This window comes from Monopterus albus, unplaced genomic scaffold, assembly GCF_001952655.1.
Source record: "Monopterus albus unplaced genomic scaffold, M_albus_1.0 scaffold323.1, whole genome shotgun sequence".
Lineage (NCBI taxonomy): Eukaryota > Metazoa > Chordata > Actinopteri > Synbranchiformes > Synbranchidae > Monopterus > Monopterus albus.
Genome location: NW_018128203.1, coordinates 185,856 through 202,090, shown reverse-complemented (window position 1 = coordinate 202,090; position 16,235 = coordinate 185,856). Strand labels below are relative to the sequence as shown.

The following is a 16,235-nucleotide window of genomic DNA, read 5'->3' as shown; positions in this document are numbered from 1 at the left end:
GTTGTTGATATATGTAAGTGCCAAACCTTGTTACTTTTACATGTTCTTGTTAATGTGAGCATTTTTTTCTGTGCACTAGAACAGGTTCTTGCCCACAGCAGCATCAGTCTGACAGGCAAATCTGGAAGTGGTTCTGTTGGGATGGCAGGAGTCACAGGAGGCTCTGCTGTGGCACCGGGAGGAGGCGTAGTGGTAGATCTGACTCTTGACTCCTCCTCTGAGGAGGAAGGGGGCGGGGCAGGAGGAGACAGCGAGGACACTGAGGACAGCGCTGACAGTCCTGCCCCAAAACGGGGCCGATACAACTACGACAAAGACTTGGTCACTGCCTACTGACCCCGCAGCTCTGTCCCCTCATAGACTGACACACACAAACAGAGGCAGGGGGCTAAAAACTGGAGGACAGGAACATGGTAATTCACTAAATGCCACAACCCTCCCTTATGTCCAAACATCAGAGCCCTTTAGCAGCTCTGGTTTATACCCAGACGAAACAATAACACATTCAAACATGCACTGTTAAGGAATCTGTACTCTACAGTGCTTAGGATTCCTCTTTCTACTGTACACCACTGGAAGCAGCTCCCAACATTTGGCCAACCATCACCTTGCAATGAATATCTGTACCATCCTGCTTCTCCTAAAGACGATGAATGGATCGAGCACCTAACCACCCTTCATCCTCTCTCCAGGCAGTTCCCTCCCCACCACTCCATCTCCCTTTGTATTTGACTTGGAATTACACAATTTTAACATCTCTGATTTTTGTCATATTTGTGATGAGCAGGCAAGTTGAAAATGTAGTTTTTGGTTAACGGCCAAAAACGGAAGTAAAGAACATGAGTAATTTGGGGGAGGACAAGACAGGTAACTGGAGCGTAATGCAAATTGGAACCTCTCTAATTGTGTTGCAGCTTTGTGCTTTGTTTAGAGAATGAATTCAAAGCTTGAAAGTTTTTTTTTTTCTCATGAATTTATCCTTTTAATTATGAAAACACAGAACTCAATACTGGCCTCAATTTATGATGCTTTCCATTTTGATTTTGTCCTTAGATGAAGAACCTACCTCAGTCATAAAAGCAGACTGACCAGAGAGTAGCTTAGAAAGAAGACAGAAGAATTGATGAGACTTTCTGAAGCCAATTTTACACTGGAGAATTTTGTTTTTCTACATTTTTTAAATTCATTTTTTAATTTTATTCCATCGTTCTGTGTAGCTCTGCTTCCTCTTCAGCAGCAACATCTTTGTGTATGAGGAAGCCAGCTGTAGGTGTTAGTGATGGGGTGGAACTATGCCACTGTGCAAAATGGGTATCATACTGTAACAGGATTCATTATAGTTGAAATAATCAGCATTACATATGGACACAAGTCCTGGAGATTGCTGTATGGCAGTGGTGCCAAAGCAGACGTAGTTCATGGTTCATATGGTGTAGGACTTTTGTGCCTTTTTTGTTAAGTGGTGACGATTGAAGCCTGTTGTTTTAAGGGTACCTGAGTTGGCCGACACGTCAGACCCCAGTCTGACAGGTGTTGGATTTCATTTGATTTCTTTCGTTTTTCCAATTGGAGAAATGAACAGAGAAGCAGGAAAAATAAAAATAAAAAACTGAGGAAAGGAACAGGATTTAGAAATGCTGTCACCATTTTCTGCCACATTTTGGCCCCCTTCTCTGAGAGCATTATACATGTAATGGCTTCACATTCTCTTTACAGTTGTTTGTAATAAATCAACATAATATTTGGCTGTAGTTTTGTAAGGACAGGAGCTATTAGTTGCAGACAGCAGGACACCTCTGCTGTTGTGGTTTGGGTGTTGAGGCACAGTGAGTCCAGTCTCGTGGCTGTGATGTTGATGAACACATTCTTTTCCTCTGAATGAGTCCAACCTGGGTTAAAGCAGCATTCTTTGTACTTTGCTGCGGTGGGCTCAGCATGTCCAACACAATGAGACTTAATGAAGTGCAACCCCATCAAGCTTAAAGTCACTGACTGAGTTACAGACTGTCCCGCCTGGAACAAGTTGAGCTGCTTTAACCAGCAATCCCACCTCAGCCACCTTACAAAGTAGATAAGGTCAGGTCATATCTATTTGCTGGAATAGAAATGGACTTTAATTGCTATATGCTGTAGTTTTACAACTAATATTCCTCTACACTAGTATTGTCAGTATGTGGCGGTTGCTCCCAGATAAGGATGTTCGGGTTTCATGTACAGGCGTTGAATTTGTCTGCAGGAAGATCATCAGTGTGTTCGGGAAGATGAGACAGTGTTTGTGTTGCTAGAGCTGTTTGCACTTTCATCTAACACTTCATCCTGTTTTATGACTTATTTATTTTAAAGCCATTATGTAGTATTAATCTGTGACCCCTGACCGTTACGACCAGCTCTCCGCAAACATCTCATGCATCAGAATCAGAAACTGTGTAAGCAGCAGTGTCCACTGTGGGACACTTGGAGGAGAAAGTAGTGACTCAGATGAGTCCGTCGTGGTCTGGTTCCCTCTTTTGTAGTTTGATCAGCACTCAGTCTGTTTCTTTTGTTTGTTTGGTTTTGCCTTGCTCTAATGCACAGAGAAATCACATTTACATATTGATTCAGAGCTTCACTGTTGCAAGGGCATCCACAAATGAGTGGAAAAAAAAGGAGTTTGAGTCGGATCCGGTCTTCCATTTTCCCCCCTCTTTTGACACTGACATAGCTTACAAAATCAATGTAGTGCTGAAAATGTTTGGTAGTCCACAAAAATTGATTGATGGCACTTTGCCTATAATACATCAGAGTCTGTCCTGAGAAGGATATTCTGTGTAAGGCGCTTTGAAGCAAAATAATGTAAAGCTGTAATACCTGTCTTTAACTAGGCTGTTTGTAAGTAACCGCTATATAAAATGATAAAAAAAAAATTTTTTTTTTTTACATTTTTCATTTGTTGCTAGGGTAGGTTTAGAAGGGCATTCTCTCTGCCTTATGGTTACAGAAAAGAGGTGGAGCAGATTGCTTCTGGGGATCTGAGCCAGAGAAGTTTGCTGGTTGTCTGGGAGCTGGAGAGAGCTGAGGGTCTGGTCTTTCTGTAGTGGCATCTCTTCTTGTAATGTATTGGGTAGCATGAGCAGAGGCTTACAATCCATGATGTAAATGTTTTGTTTTGTGTTTTTTTTTTTTTTTTTTAATATGTTCATATTAAAAGACAATAAAATTTAAATGATATTTTATTAAGCCTTGAATCGCCTCCAGTTGTTCCTGTAGGCAAACAGACATTAAGAAGCTGTCAACGGCAGCAGGGCTTGAAGCTGATGCCACTGACTGGGAGGACTGGTTAAGGTGTGGATTGTTCTGTCCTGTACCAAATGCTTAGATCTGGGGACACATTTGATGCCTGTTGAGAATAAAACTGTAAAATTTAAAATGATCATATTCTAACAGCTGTTATTGACGTGTGGAATTAATTAAAATCAGTTCTTAAACACCTGAGTGCTATTGTTTTATTTTGAAAATAGGCTGGACTTATCCAGATTATCCACTTGCTTATCTGCTGTTAATGACAGAATACAGAGGTGCAAATGCATCACACCTTATTTCAAGTGTTGATGTCTGTAGAGGTTCTCAAATGATCAACCTCAGCTGAAGCAAACTATTCTCTTGGAGAACTTTAGTATTATGTGAAATTGAATCCCTTACACTCAGTGTTAATGCCCAACAGATGTTTTAAATGTGGAAAGGATAAACTAGTGTGCAGCAGCAATTGTCATCTTTGCTGATGTCAATCTTTCACAAGTATTTTGTGCCATGCTTGCCTTTATTAGACATAGCATTGGGAGAGAGAGAGAGATAGCGAGTGTCCTATGTGAAAGGCCCCTGGTTGTACTGTGGTCAATATGGCTACCTCATAATCTTTTCATATAAATATGTGTAATTGTAATCCCTTTTGTGTATTGAAGTTTTTGTTTGTGTTATAGGGTAACAATTAAATGAGGAGACAGTCATGCTGTCACCCAGTCAAGCTGGATCAACTTAAAGATGCCTGCACAAAGCTGCAGATGAACCAAAGAAGGATTTTTTTAATCTAATGCATTTTGAATAATTCAAAACAAATAATTCACTTCACCTTGATTAAAACAGGACATTTCCCAAACAATATTTTATGAGGGGGACGGACAGGTCTACTTTACAAATCTTTTAAATTTTTGATACACTACACTGAATGTTGAATTCATTATTTTGAACTATAACTGAAAACGTTTTAATCTGAACTTTGAGTTTTTTTTTTTTTTTTTTTTACTTCTGAGCTACAGATGACTGAATTAAAGAAAAATACAAATATAGGTTAATGTTTAATAATAAAATGTGATTTTGTTGGAAATCTTCAGTACCCCCTTGATACCACTGGGTGGCAGTAATGTACTTCGCAGCTTGTTTAATAACTGCCATTAACAAATAAGAAAGTAGAGGGTGCCTGAGATATGGTTAAACCGGGCTTTTACTTCATTACAACCAGCATACCGGCGATGTTAGCACAAACTGCAGGTGTCCTACATCCCTCGTGAGATTTTACCTCCTCGTGTATCAACTTGTCAGACGGTCTCGATATCGCGCTATTTATTAAGGGCTCTCCTTGTGGGTGTATAGGTTTGATGCTGCAGCTGCTGCTTCCTGTATTGAAGCGCCACCAGCCTGAACACTAGCCCTATTCGCTTCACAGCCCCACACCCCGAAGAGAAACATTTGTTTGTGGGGAGGCGGCCGTACCGGGTGGGGAAGGCTGCCGTACAGGTTTATCAGTGTAGCTAAACCTTGGCGGCCTGTAGTCTTGTGAAAGCTGAGAAGCAAAGGGCTGCACTTTAGGACCGCGAGACGCGGGGCACGATTTTTCCAGGATCTGGTGCTAACTAGTAGCAGCTAGGTGGCTAATGGCTAGTAGCAGCAGGTAGGAAACATAGAAGGAGCAGAAACACAGAAACGTGTTTACTCCACATGCTATAGATGCACCGGAAAACAACTCTGCTTGTAAGGCACACTTCGACATGTCATCATTTACCAAACTAGCTAACTGACATGCAACCAAAAGTATACTAACTTTGCTAACGTTAGCTATCTAAATTACCAACCGTATAGAGATTATCCTGTTGCTTTTCAGGCTGAGTTTCGAATAAGGAAAAAGCTAGGTTAGCAGCTGCCCAGCTCACTGCAGGTTAGTGCATAATTTGACAAAAGTCGTTTAGTGTAGTTACTTAAATGGCTCCTAAAAGAAGACCCGTTCCCCTGAACATAACACCCATTGGAGAGGGACAGGCCACTTCTAACACCATTGATGCTGCCTCTGAGTGAGTCAAAATTAAAAGTACCTGTGTTAAAGAGTGACTGTTTTCATCTGATCTCTTTGTAAATCTATTTATTGTTTAACATTAGTTTTATACACCACCATGTGAATAGAGTGGTTAATGTCCCTGATAATTCTTTTTGTAACCCCTGTTAATCCAACTGTGTCCTCCTCACAGAGCCAACCTGGAGGCCTTACAAAAGAAACTTGGTGAGTTGGACCTGGATGAACAACAGAGGAAACGACTGGAAGCCTTTCTCACCCAGAAAGCTCAGGTTGGAGAGCTGAAGGATGAGGACTTTGACCCCATATGTGAGTTGGGTGCAGGAAACGGAGGAGTGGTCAACAAGGTCTGCCACAAACCCTCGGGTTTGGTCATGGCCCGAAAGGTGAACATTAATGTTTATTGAATGTTGTGTTGCAGGTGGAGGTAGCTGAGTCACAGCACAGTCCAGAGGTTCTTCTAGTAACTGAAGCTCAGTTTTGATTTTAACATAGCACCCGGTGGAAGAAGTACTCAGATCCTTTACTTAAGTAGCACTACAACAGTGTAACAATACTCTGTTACAAGTAAAAGTCCTGCATTTAAATGTTATATAAGTAAAACTACAAAAGTATTAGCATCAAAACATAAAGTGCTAGAGGTAAAAGTACTTACTATGCAGACTGGCACATTTCAAATTCCTGTATATCATATTATTGTGATGCAATTACTGATGAGTTATTGTGTATGTCACATTTAATGTTGCAGCTGGTAAAGGGGAGGCTAGTTTATATGCATTTAATTTGAATTACTGCTGGGTAGCTGGATTAATAAGGTCTTTTTTGTATTAATCTGGTTATGAAAAGTAACTACTAACAAAAGTTATAAAGTAAATGCAGTGGAATAAAAAGTACCATGTTTGCCTCTTAGAAGGTACTGAAGTCAAAGTAACAGAAAATGAAAATACTCAAGTAAAGTACAGATACCTAAAAATCGTACAAAAGTTCAGTACTTGAATAAATGTAGTCAGTTACATTCCACCACTGATAGCATCATAGCATTGCTGCTGGTTTGGTTTGTTGCAGCCACTTCGAAATGGAGCTTCAGTGACTTGCTGTCTGGAGAAAAGTGCACTCTGCATCATGATTTGAATGCAGTAATAACAAATACATCATACTGTATATGCCTCAAAAATCCTGTATTGTTTGGGTACCTGTGAGGCGTGTTCTTTTTATATTGAAAAGGGAAGACTAATAAGAGGATATATATTTCACAGTGTTCAGCCTAACATACCTTAACACTGATATGTATTTTGTTGGTTAACCTGTTGTGTTGTCCCCCCTGTTTTGATTATACCATTTGGTCATACCTTTTTACAGTGATGTCATCACTGTGGTGTATCATTGTTTCCAGTTCGGTGCTGCACTGGGACAAATCTCCCTGAGATTGTAATAAAGACAACGCCAGCACCCACTAGAATAATATTTATGGCATTGTAAATCAGATTCATTCACGATATTATCAGTTTATTTTTTGTTACTACCGCAGCTGGTGGCTAGCAAGTGACATTAGCAGTTAGTGTGCAGGAGCCACAGAGAACTAATGTCTATTCAAAATCTCAGCCTGTAAATTATACCAGTATGTTAAAAAAAGGGCAGAGCAACACCACCGATGTTATCAGTTCACTGATCGCACACGTAAAACACCTTTAAGCCTAATGTTCAGTTTACAAAGGCTTCATCTGGTACGTTATTCACAGGAACATTCTTTATACTCTGCTATATGAAATGTTAACATTGCTAAAAGGATGCTAGCATGTTATTTGCTACATAGTTTATCCCCATAAACCAAACTAGTGTTAGTATAAATTAGAAAGTTAGCCCTTAGCAACCTTCAAACTCAAATTGGTAGCATCCAGTAATAAATATCCACAATCTGCTAAACATTATCCATGAATGTGTGTGGCATGTGCTATATACTGTATGAACTCGATGATTACGCTGACCGGTGGAAACGAGGATACACCCATTGGAAGAGCAATGGCCATTGTGTGACATCGCGTGAAAAGGGCCCACTGGGACTCAATTTGGAAATAAGACATTGTGGTTGCCACTGTTTTACCAATGAATATGAATAAAGCATTTTGTTTGTGAACACACTCCACCTGATCTATGCAGGAGGTCAGCGAATGCTGTATGTTAATCTGTTGCATGTGTAACCATGAACAGCAGTTCACGGTTTCATCTTTTCCTTCCCCAGTTGATTCACTTAGAAATCAAGCCTGCCATCAGGAACCAGATTATCAGAGAGCTGCAGGTGCTGCATGAATGCAACTCCCCCTACATTGTGGGCTTCTATGGGGCCTTTTACAGCGATGGGGAGATCAGCATCTGTATGGAGCACATGGTGAGAGACAAAACCATCAGATCCTGGACAGTGAATTAATATGGTTGGATATTCATACTTTCCCTTGTACTTTAACTATTTTTATACATGGTAAATGGTCTTATACTTATATAGCGCCTTTCTTTGGTTTACAGCACACTCAAAGCGCTTTTACTCTACTTGGCCATTCACCCATTTGCACTCACAAACGCTCACACATTAACACACCGGTGTTATCACCTGGAGTAACTCCAAGTTCAGTGTCTTGCTCAGGGACACTTCGACATGTTGACTGGACAAGCCTGGAATCAAACGACTAATCCTCCGGTTAGGAAACGACCCGCTCTACCTCCTGAGCCACAGTTACCCACAGCATCTGCAAACTATTTGTTTCCAAAGAAATGTATGCAGTGTTGTTGTTTTTAAACAGTATGCCAGATTTTAATTGTGCAACTTGTCTCTACAGGACGGTGGCTCCTTGGACCAGGTCCTGAAGGAAGCCAGAAGAATCCCAGAAGAAATTCTGGGAAAAGTTAGCATAGCTGTATGTGGATTCTGTTACTGTTTTAAATCTATAGTTTCTGCCTTTTTTGTCTGATTGTTTACATTTTTTTAAAACCAGAGAGCAGCTTATCAGATATGTTTTATAATTTTACATTTTTTTGCTCTTTGACTTTGGCTGTTATATAAAGATTTGCAGCTTGGTACTGTACATGTTTTTATATATACACTGCTCTTCCATTGTGGGTGTGGGTGTGTCTGTTGTGGTGTTGCCTAAGTAGCTGTGTGTTGTCCAGTCATGCATGAGTCACCAACAACAGGACCTAATGTGCTTTACTTAACTTTTCTCTTGCATCAAGCTCAAATAACCAAGTATAAAAAAATGAATTGGTAAAATAATGCTTTTAAATTAATATCTACACAGAGGAAAGCTTATTTTTATACAAGTATCTATACACTATTGTGTGAGATTTGTGTGGTCTTGTGTATAATAGATGTTTGCTTGTCTTGTTCACAGGTATTGAGGGGCTTAGCCTATCTACGTGAGAAGCACCAGATCATGCACAGAGGTAAGGGTGTTCTCTAATTACAATAAATCACTTTGCTCTCAAAATATATTGTGCCACATTTTCAAAATCGAGCAATACAACAGCTGCTGGTTATGCAGCTGCCAGAAGCGTCATGACAGTGATTGACTAACAGACTGACTTTGTTAAGCTGACGAGTATCAGGCTGTATGTGGACATTAAGGGGAGAGTTGTGTTGTGGTATCACTATGAATAATTTGTACATCACAGAATTTTTTCTCAAGTATTTTGTTTAATGCGGTGTTTATCACACAGTTGCTCTTTAGTTTATTCATTGGGGTAATACCTGTTAAGTGCTTTCATGAAGATTGAAGAGTAAGAACAAATAACAAATCCCAAGGGGCTTTCATCTTCAGATGATCCATGACTTCGATGAGGAAAAGTTTTGACAGATATGCTCTATATTTGATTTCATAACATGCTGAGAGTTGTACTTGAACTATAGTCTCATGACTAGTGTAGAAAACAGGTTGATCTAATGCAAGAAAATTGGTTTGACATATGACACATTTGTTACTTTGAGCAGTTCAGTTCTCAAGCTACGGCTATTTACAGGTAAGAACAAAATAATGATAATGGGTGCACTGTAGTTACTGACCTTACTGCAACAGTTAACCAGTGTTTAACTACAACATGTCATGTTTCTTACAGCTACTTCTTGACATACTTTATTTGACAATTTCTTGGCCACGGTGTCGGTAAAGAAAGTCTGAAATACATCTGATGTGTTTTGGTCTGGAAATGGATATAAAATGCATAGGAATGCAGTATGGGTATCCCATTAGTGCAACTCGATCAGATTACTGGAAAGTTGATATTATTTACCAATAATACAATCTAGATTTTTTTTTTTTTTTTATGGATTGGTGTTATGCTTTCCATTTCTTTAGTTTTACTAGGGGCTGAAATTTACAGATGATGGTGAGGCAGAGATTAAAAAAACAAATGTTTACAGTCTGAACTGTCAGATAACAAAAATGGAGAATTATCCTTTAATTTTCCACTGTTATTATCCTTGCTGCTATTTCCTAATGTCTATGGACTTTTATGTTGGTAAATGCACCACATTAACTCAACATATTTCAGTTGTCCCTGTAGTGTTTCATTTAGGTTTTATGAATTTTCTTCATTCTTTTTCCTCCATGTGCACTGCATCAACTTCTAAAAAGACTTGGCACGCTCACCACTAGGCAGGCTTTATATGGAAGTATCATGAGTTTTTGATCACTAAAAATTTCTAGCATGAAGCAGAAAAAGACTTGGTAAAAGGCATTTTCTTAGCAGTCTAAGGTAGGCATGTTTTCCACAGCACACCAGTGAGGAACCACAGTTGTGCTGTTGAAGGACCTGCACACTGCAGCACAGTGAGTCCTTGCAGTGCTCTGGGGTTGGTGGTACTCTAGGACAGAGATGTCTGTGAGCACCAGTGGCAATTACAGCCTCTCAGATGTGATTATACAGCAGCCGCACCCAGTTGACCCCTCCTTCCGTGTCTCCCTCCATCGTCCTCCTGCTGTTTCATGCCACCTCTTTTGCAGTCCCTCCCCACATCCTTGGTCTGTGGGAGGGGGTCTCACACACCAACGAGGACAGATTGCAGGGATCAGTCTTACCCCATTATTTTGCAGGTTGCTTTTAAGTGATGAGCGGGAAATGTGGAGGACCAGCTTGTTTATAACAGGAGCTCAGCAAGAGATGTTGCTATTTTCTCCCTTGCTCGATGAAAACAGCATCACAGACATATATGGGGGCTGCAGAGCATGCCACCCTCAGCCCTCATGGCAGACTGTCCTGGGCAAAATAATTCTGTAACTGATTCTGCGTTTCAATATTTGATTTTTTTTTTCTTCAAGCGATATTTACTGTCTTATCAGAAACGGTTTTTACTATCCTAGGAAGAAAATTTGTTTTCAAAGTCTGCACGTTAGTCTCACATTCATACATGCAGTGCATATGGTGGACATGTTCATGTCCAATCATGCTCTTGCATGCACTAAATCCTTACATATACTTTCATACACGTATTGTCATCTATACAGATATATATAAACACATCAGTGTGACGGCGTTTAATTTTTGGGGAGCAGTTATTGTAAGAAGCCCCTTCTCATCCTGATGACTAAAACAATTGTGATACAGTGGGTTAGTAGTGAGGTGTTAAGTATAGATGGCAGATGAGATTCAGCATGAGGAAGAGCCTCACTGATAACTTAATGTCATTTGTTTGTCCATCTCTACCGGCCACACAGATGTCAAGCCCTCTAACATCCTGGTCAACTCTCGTGGGGAGATCAAGCTGTGTGACTTCGGTGTCAGTGGCCAGCTCATAGATTCCATGGCCAACTCCTTTGTTGGAACGCGCTCCTACATGTCAGTGAGTCAGCTCCATCACTCCACCCCCACCCCTTTTTCCTCTGGCCCTAACCTTACTTTCCTTCTCGTCTTTTCTCACATTGCTCTTGTTCCCTGGCCCCACCTTTAGTCTTCCTTTCCTCTGGCCCTCCCTCTCTCCCCTGCCAAGAACCAAGGGCTGTGCCCAGGAAAGGGATCTTTGGCAAAGAATTCGGCAACTGTGCTTGCTGTTTCTCGTCCTCCCCTCACTCTTAGACACCTGGTGGCTGTAGTGCCAATAGCTGATTTTTCTGTCCCATCCAGTTCCTGTACCCACAAAGCACCCTTTCATCATATTTCCCAACTCATGAACACCTGTCTTTGCTCACCGTCCTAAAACTTAAACACTCTAAAGCAGCTCTTTTACATCCTGCCAAACCCCATCATCCTCTGTACTTTTTCCTTTAACCGCACCCCACTTCTCCTTCCCATAACACCCCCTTTCTCACTCTCCCCTTCCATTATCTTCTCCTCCACTTCCTGTCTTCTTTGCCCAACCCTCTCTCCCGCCTACCATCTTGGCTCTACCTGCGCTTCCTGACGTTGTTTGTGTTTCTCAACAGCCGGAGAGACTGCAGGGCACTCACTACTCTGTTCAGTCTGACGTGTGGAGCATGGGTCTGTCTCTGGTGGAGCTGGCGATTGGCCGCTACCCCATCCCCCCTCCAGACGCCAAAGAGCTAGAGGCCATCTTTGGACGGGCCGTTATGGACGGGGGTGAGGGAGAGTCGCACACCAGCATGCAGAGGCCCAGACCGCCAGGCAGGCCTGTAAGCGGTACGAAACGCAAAAGCATACACAAACACACAGATGATTGTGTATGACATTAACAAAAGATCCATGCAGGCTTGTTCAGTCTTAGCAGTCACAGGCTTTTTTATTTATTTTTTTTTTTTTTTACAAGCTTTGAGATATAATTTAGTAATAAGGATAGGATAGTTTAATATTTGATGTAAATAAATTGTAATTGTGTCTTATGATATGATACTTCTTCGTAGGACATGGGATGGACAGTAGACCTGCCATGGCCATCTTTGAACTTTTGGACTACATTGTGAATGAGGTTTGAGAAATTGCTGATTGTTTATTGATGTTATGTTAAACATACACACAAGTACATAGTGCTGTACCCTTTTCCCTTCATTTTTGCATCTTGTTTTCTCCTCAGCCACCTCCCAAACTACCGCATGGCGTCTTCACAAATGACTTTCAGGACTTCGTGACAAAATGGTGAGCACTGGCAGTGACTAGGGATGTGTATCAAAGCCTGGCATTAAATGGGGACCAGTGCTACATTATTAAATACCATAGTATCAATAAGCCCTGACAGTAACAGTTCCACTGTTGGTACTGAAGAAGTTAAGAAAATAGATTTCCTATTTATTGTTGCTTACACATTTTATCTCACCAACTCTGTTTCTGATACATTCATCTATGCCACTTTTTTGCTTTTCTGAATCCAGAAGATATAGATCTGTGTCTCAGAGCCTGAGGGACAGAGAGAGCTCTGTCTCACACCTTGCAACAGCCTGCAGCACACACACACACACAGCAGATTTAACTAAAGTATGTGTGGTTGCATTTCACTACAGTTGATATTGACAGTGCTTGTTGCAACAAGTGTTTCCCATGTAAGGGTGAGCAAATGAATAATTTGTGGAAACCTCTAGGGAAGGTCTATCACATACAGGTGGAGAAATACACAGTTTTCATCTGCCTAGCTTGCAGTTCATCTCTTGTTGTCCTTAAATGTTATGTATGTTCACACCCTGGAGCACGCACACATATATGAACATGCACTATTGATTAAAAGTAAATATTTGCCAGCAGGCTGTTATGGCATTCATAAATTCAAATTCTCAGGGCGTCGTCTGAACTGACGTTCAGAAACGTCGGGTTACTTAATGTAATCCTGGTTCTCTGATAACAGAGTGAGGTGTTTGAGGTTCAGAGCTGGGCCAGATTTAGTGATCTGAGGGTAGGTGGCAAAACACCACATAGTAAAAATACTGTGAAAGTCCTGGATTAGACTTTTTTATAATTCAGTTATCACACTGTGGTAATGTTAATTCTAAAATTCTTAAAATTGTATTTTCCTCCTAAAAATAAAAAGAACCCATAAGAGTACCATTAAAATATCAGATTATTAAAATATCAGATTATTAAAGCAAAATTGTAATGATTAAAAGAATTTAATCCTTTCATATCACATCTGTATTTTTTTATTTTATTTTATTTATTTTTTTGCACCAAGTTATGGTGAGTAATATCAATAACACTATCAATGAGCAGTACTGGTATCGATAAAATCCTAATGATCCCCATCCCCAGCAATGACCTGTTTAGACTGAGCTACCAAATAAAAGTGCATTGCTTTTATCTTACTTTTGAACAAAAAAAAAAAGAATCATCACAATTAATTGTGCAGAACACTTCAAAATCCCAAGTGCTGTGATTTCTCCACTTTGTCATTAATGTTGTGAAGTGACATGAACATAAGGCTTTTGTTTTTGTGCTCAAGGTGGTAGCAGAAACTGATGTAGCGCGGAGGTAGCTTGTAAAAATACAATCTAAATTAGATCTCATCTAAAAAATACTCTGCTTGGATTAATGATTTGTGTGATATGTTTTAGCCACAGAAACATTTACTGTCGTTCAGTGGGTAGAGCGGTTGTCTCCCAAACGGAGGGTTTTTTTGAAACGTGACATGGTTCATCACCAGCCATGAAGGAGTTCTGTGCAGCTACACTTCAGACTGTGGCTGCAGACTGAAGAGGCCATGTTCTTTTGTCAGAGAGAGCAGGGATCAGTGTTAACATTGGTTTGGCTTTTTGAGGCAGAGAACTAAAAGAAGTCAAAGGACTCAAATTTGATTAGAATGTGGCATTCTGTCTTCTGGATATGTTAGCATCAAAGCTAACATGTTTGTTTTGGTAACATTAGCAGCCTAGTACGGTCATGATTGTACTTTTTTATTGAATTAATATAGCTTTAATTTAGGAGTAATTGAGCCTTTGTGTAATATTAGTGCTTTTGTCACATTAGTATTAACCAGATCATTGTACTTGTTAGTTAGCTATTGCTAGCTTCAGACTTTAGACTGTATTTTATACAGTTTGTTGCCCGGGCACATGTCTGTAATCTTGTTGGCATTATTTGTGTCTGCAGTTTGATCAAAAACCCAGCTGAGAGGGCAGATCTGAAGATGCTAATGGTAGGTACCTGTTTCAGTTAGACTGGGCTGAAGTTTGTTTTCTGCCTTAATTGTTTTCTTTGTTACTGAAACTGGCAGCACAATTAACTGTTTCCCTTTTTGGTTTTCGTTCAGAGTCACACTTTCATCAAACGATCAGAAGTAGAGGAAGTGGACTTTGCAGGCTGGTTGTGCAAAACCATGGGCCTCAACCAGCCCAGTACTCCAACCCGCAGCACTGAGTGAACAGGGCCCCGTTGCCTCGACACACTTCTGGGTCTTGCTTGCATACACATACTTTTACTGTACATACACACGCAAGCCATCACACATGTTGGCACTTTTTCATCTTGCTCTTAAGTAAAAGAGTTCCCCCCGTTTCTTCACCAACAGCAGGGCCCATTGAGTTACTGTACTGTACAACCACAGGTTCACCAACCCAGTGTCAAGAGTAGCCAAAGTCCACGTTTTCACACTGCTACAGAGGATGTAAAGCACTGAAGGGGCTGCCAGTGTGTCAGCTTTACATTGATTGTCAAACTTCTGTATTGTTGAGTATTATGTTTGTCTTTTCTATGGCAGCAGTTGATGGCTTGTGGGACTGTATCGTAGTAAATTTTAGAGATATATCCTGCTTAGGGAAATCAGATGTTTTGCATTCACATCTTCTCTAAATTAGTTTTATTGAAGGTGAATGCATTTTATTGAAAATCTCTTTGTCAGCTATATTCATCTTGCAGTTGCCTCCAATATAATCAGATGGGTGAGCAGAGTGCAAGGAAATTGACTTGAGGAGTCGTCATTACTTTTTGGTAAAAGAGCAATCACTTTGTGAACAATGTCACAAACCAAAGAGGGTATTCATGACTACTAAAGTTTCTCAATGACTGATCAGTTTTTGTATGCACACACATGAACGGTATAGCCTTGCACTTTGAATGTCCTTATTTTTTTCCATTCAGTAATCCACACTTTATGTTGACGTTTTCTTCAACATTCATTTCAGTTCACATCCCTCACTGTTTCACACAGGAGGAGGCATATGCTGTGGAGGCCTGATATATGCCAGAATCTTTTCAATTGAGGAAAACAATCAAAATGTATTCATGGGATGATATAGCATGGTTTATCTTTCTGATGCTGTATGTGTGTTTCATGTCCCAAGATCATGATGGGGATGATTATCTTGAGTAATTTAACCCCCCCCTTCTTCTCGGTCTGTACTTTCCCCTGAAGTATATTTGGTTGTTTTCACTGTACTACTATGTGTGGCGATCCAAGCATTCTTTTGGGACACAACCAATCTAGAGGCCTGCTTTTGGAAAAACCTGGGTTGAAATACTATTGAGAAGCTTTTCCTTGTGATTTAACCCAGTTAATTATGGTAAGCGTACAAGCCCTTTTCAAGTGGCAGTTCAAGTAGTACATGGAGTTTGCAAAATTTTAATCCGGGTCACTGTAGGTCACATGGTGGTGGTGGTGGTGGTGGTGTTACTTGCTAGCCTGCTGTCTTGCTAGAGCTCTTGTATTCTCTCTGCTTATGGCTGTTCTTTCTTATTTCCCCCCAAAATGTGCATCCGTTCAGAGCAAAATGGATGCGTCCTCACTTTTGTGTACAAAGCTATAAACAAAAATTACAGGAGTACTATTTTGCAGTCTTAATTTACAAAAGTGATTTATGTAAAAGACAAGGGAAGAAAAGTCGTTATAACATAAAATGTGTTGGATATGGTTATAATGTATAAAAACTTTAAAATAAAACCTATTTGTGAATGTACTTTTAAGTTATTCATGTGATCGCTGTTGATATCCAATGTTATACATGACTCGAATAAACAAAGTGCACATTTATTAGAAAGGTGTGCCACTATATACACA

General features: G+C 40.3%; 2 protein-coding genes across 2 annotated transcripts in view; both read left to right on the top strand.

Annotated features, from left to right (window-relative positions):
* The window catches only part of pias4a (protein inhibitor of activated STAT, 4a), a 13,830-nt gene extending 11,194 nt beyond the window's left edge, over positions 1-2,636 (top strand). Inside the window, 2 exon segments of the mRNA XM_020624230.1 lie at positions 1-13; positions 60-2,636. The exon segment at positions 1-13 is cut by the window's left edge and continues 140 nt beyond it. Of these exon segments, the coding sequence (XP_020479886.1) occupies positions 1-13; positions 60-336 (290 nt within the window). The 3' untranslated portion in view covers positions 337-2,636.
* A 2,103-nt stretch (positions 2,637-4,739) lies between these two features.
* map2k2a (mitogen-activated protein kinase kinase 2a) lies at positions 4,740-16,235 on the top strand. Its single transcript, XM_020624247.1, has 11 exons — positions 4,740-5,321; positions 5,496-5,706; positions 7,560-7,706; positions 8,152-8,229; positions 8,704-8,755; positions 11,023-11,147; positions 11,728-11,941; positions 12,163-12,227; positions 12,333-12,394; positions 14,333-14,378; positions 14,493-16,235. The coding sequence occupies exons 1-11, from the start codon at positions 5,233-5,235 to the stop codon at positions 14,601-14,603; spliced, it is 1,200 nt and encodes a 399-aa protein (XP_020479903.1). The 5' UTR covers positions 4,740-5,232; the 3' UTR covers positions 14,604-16,235.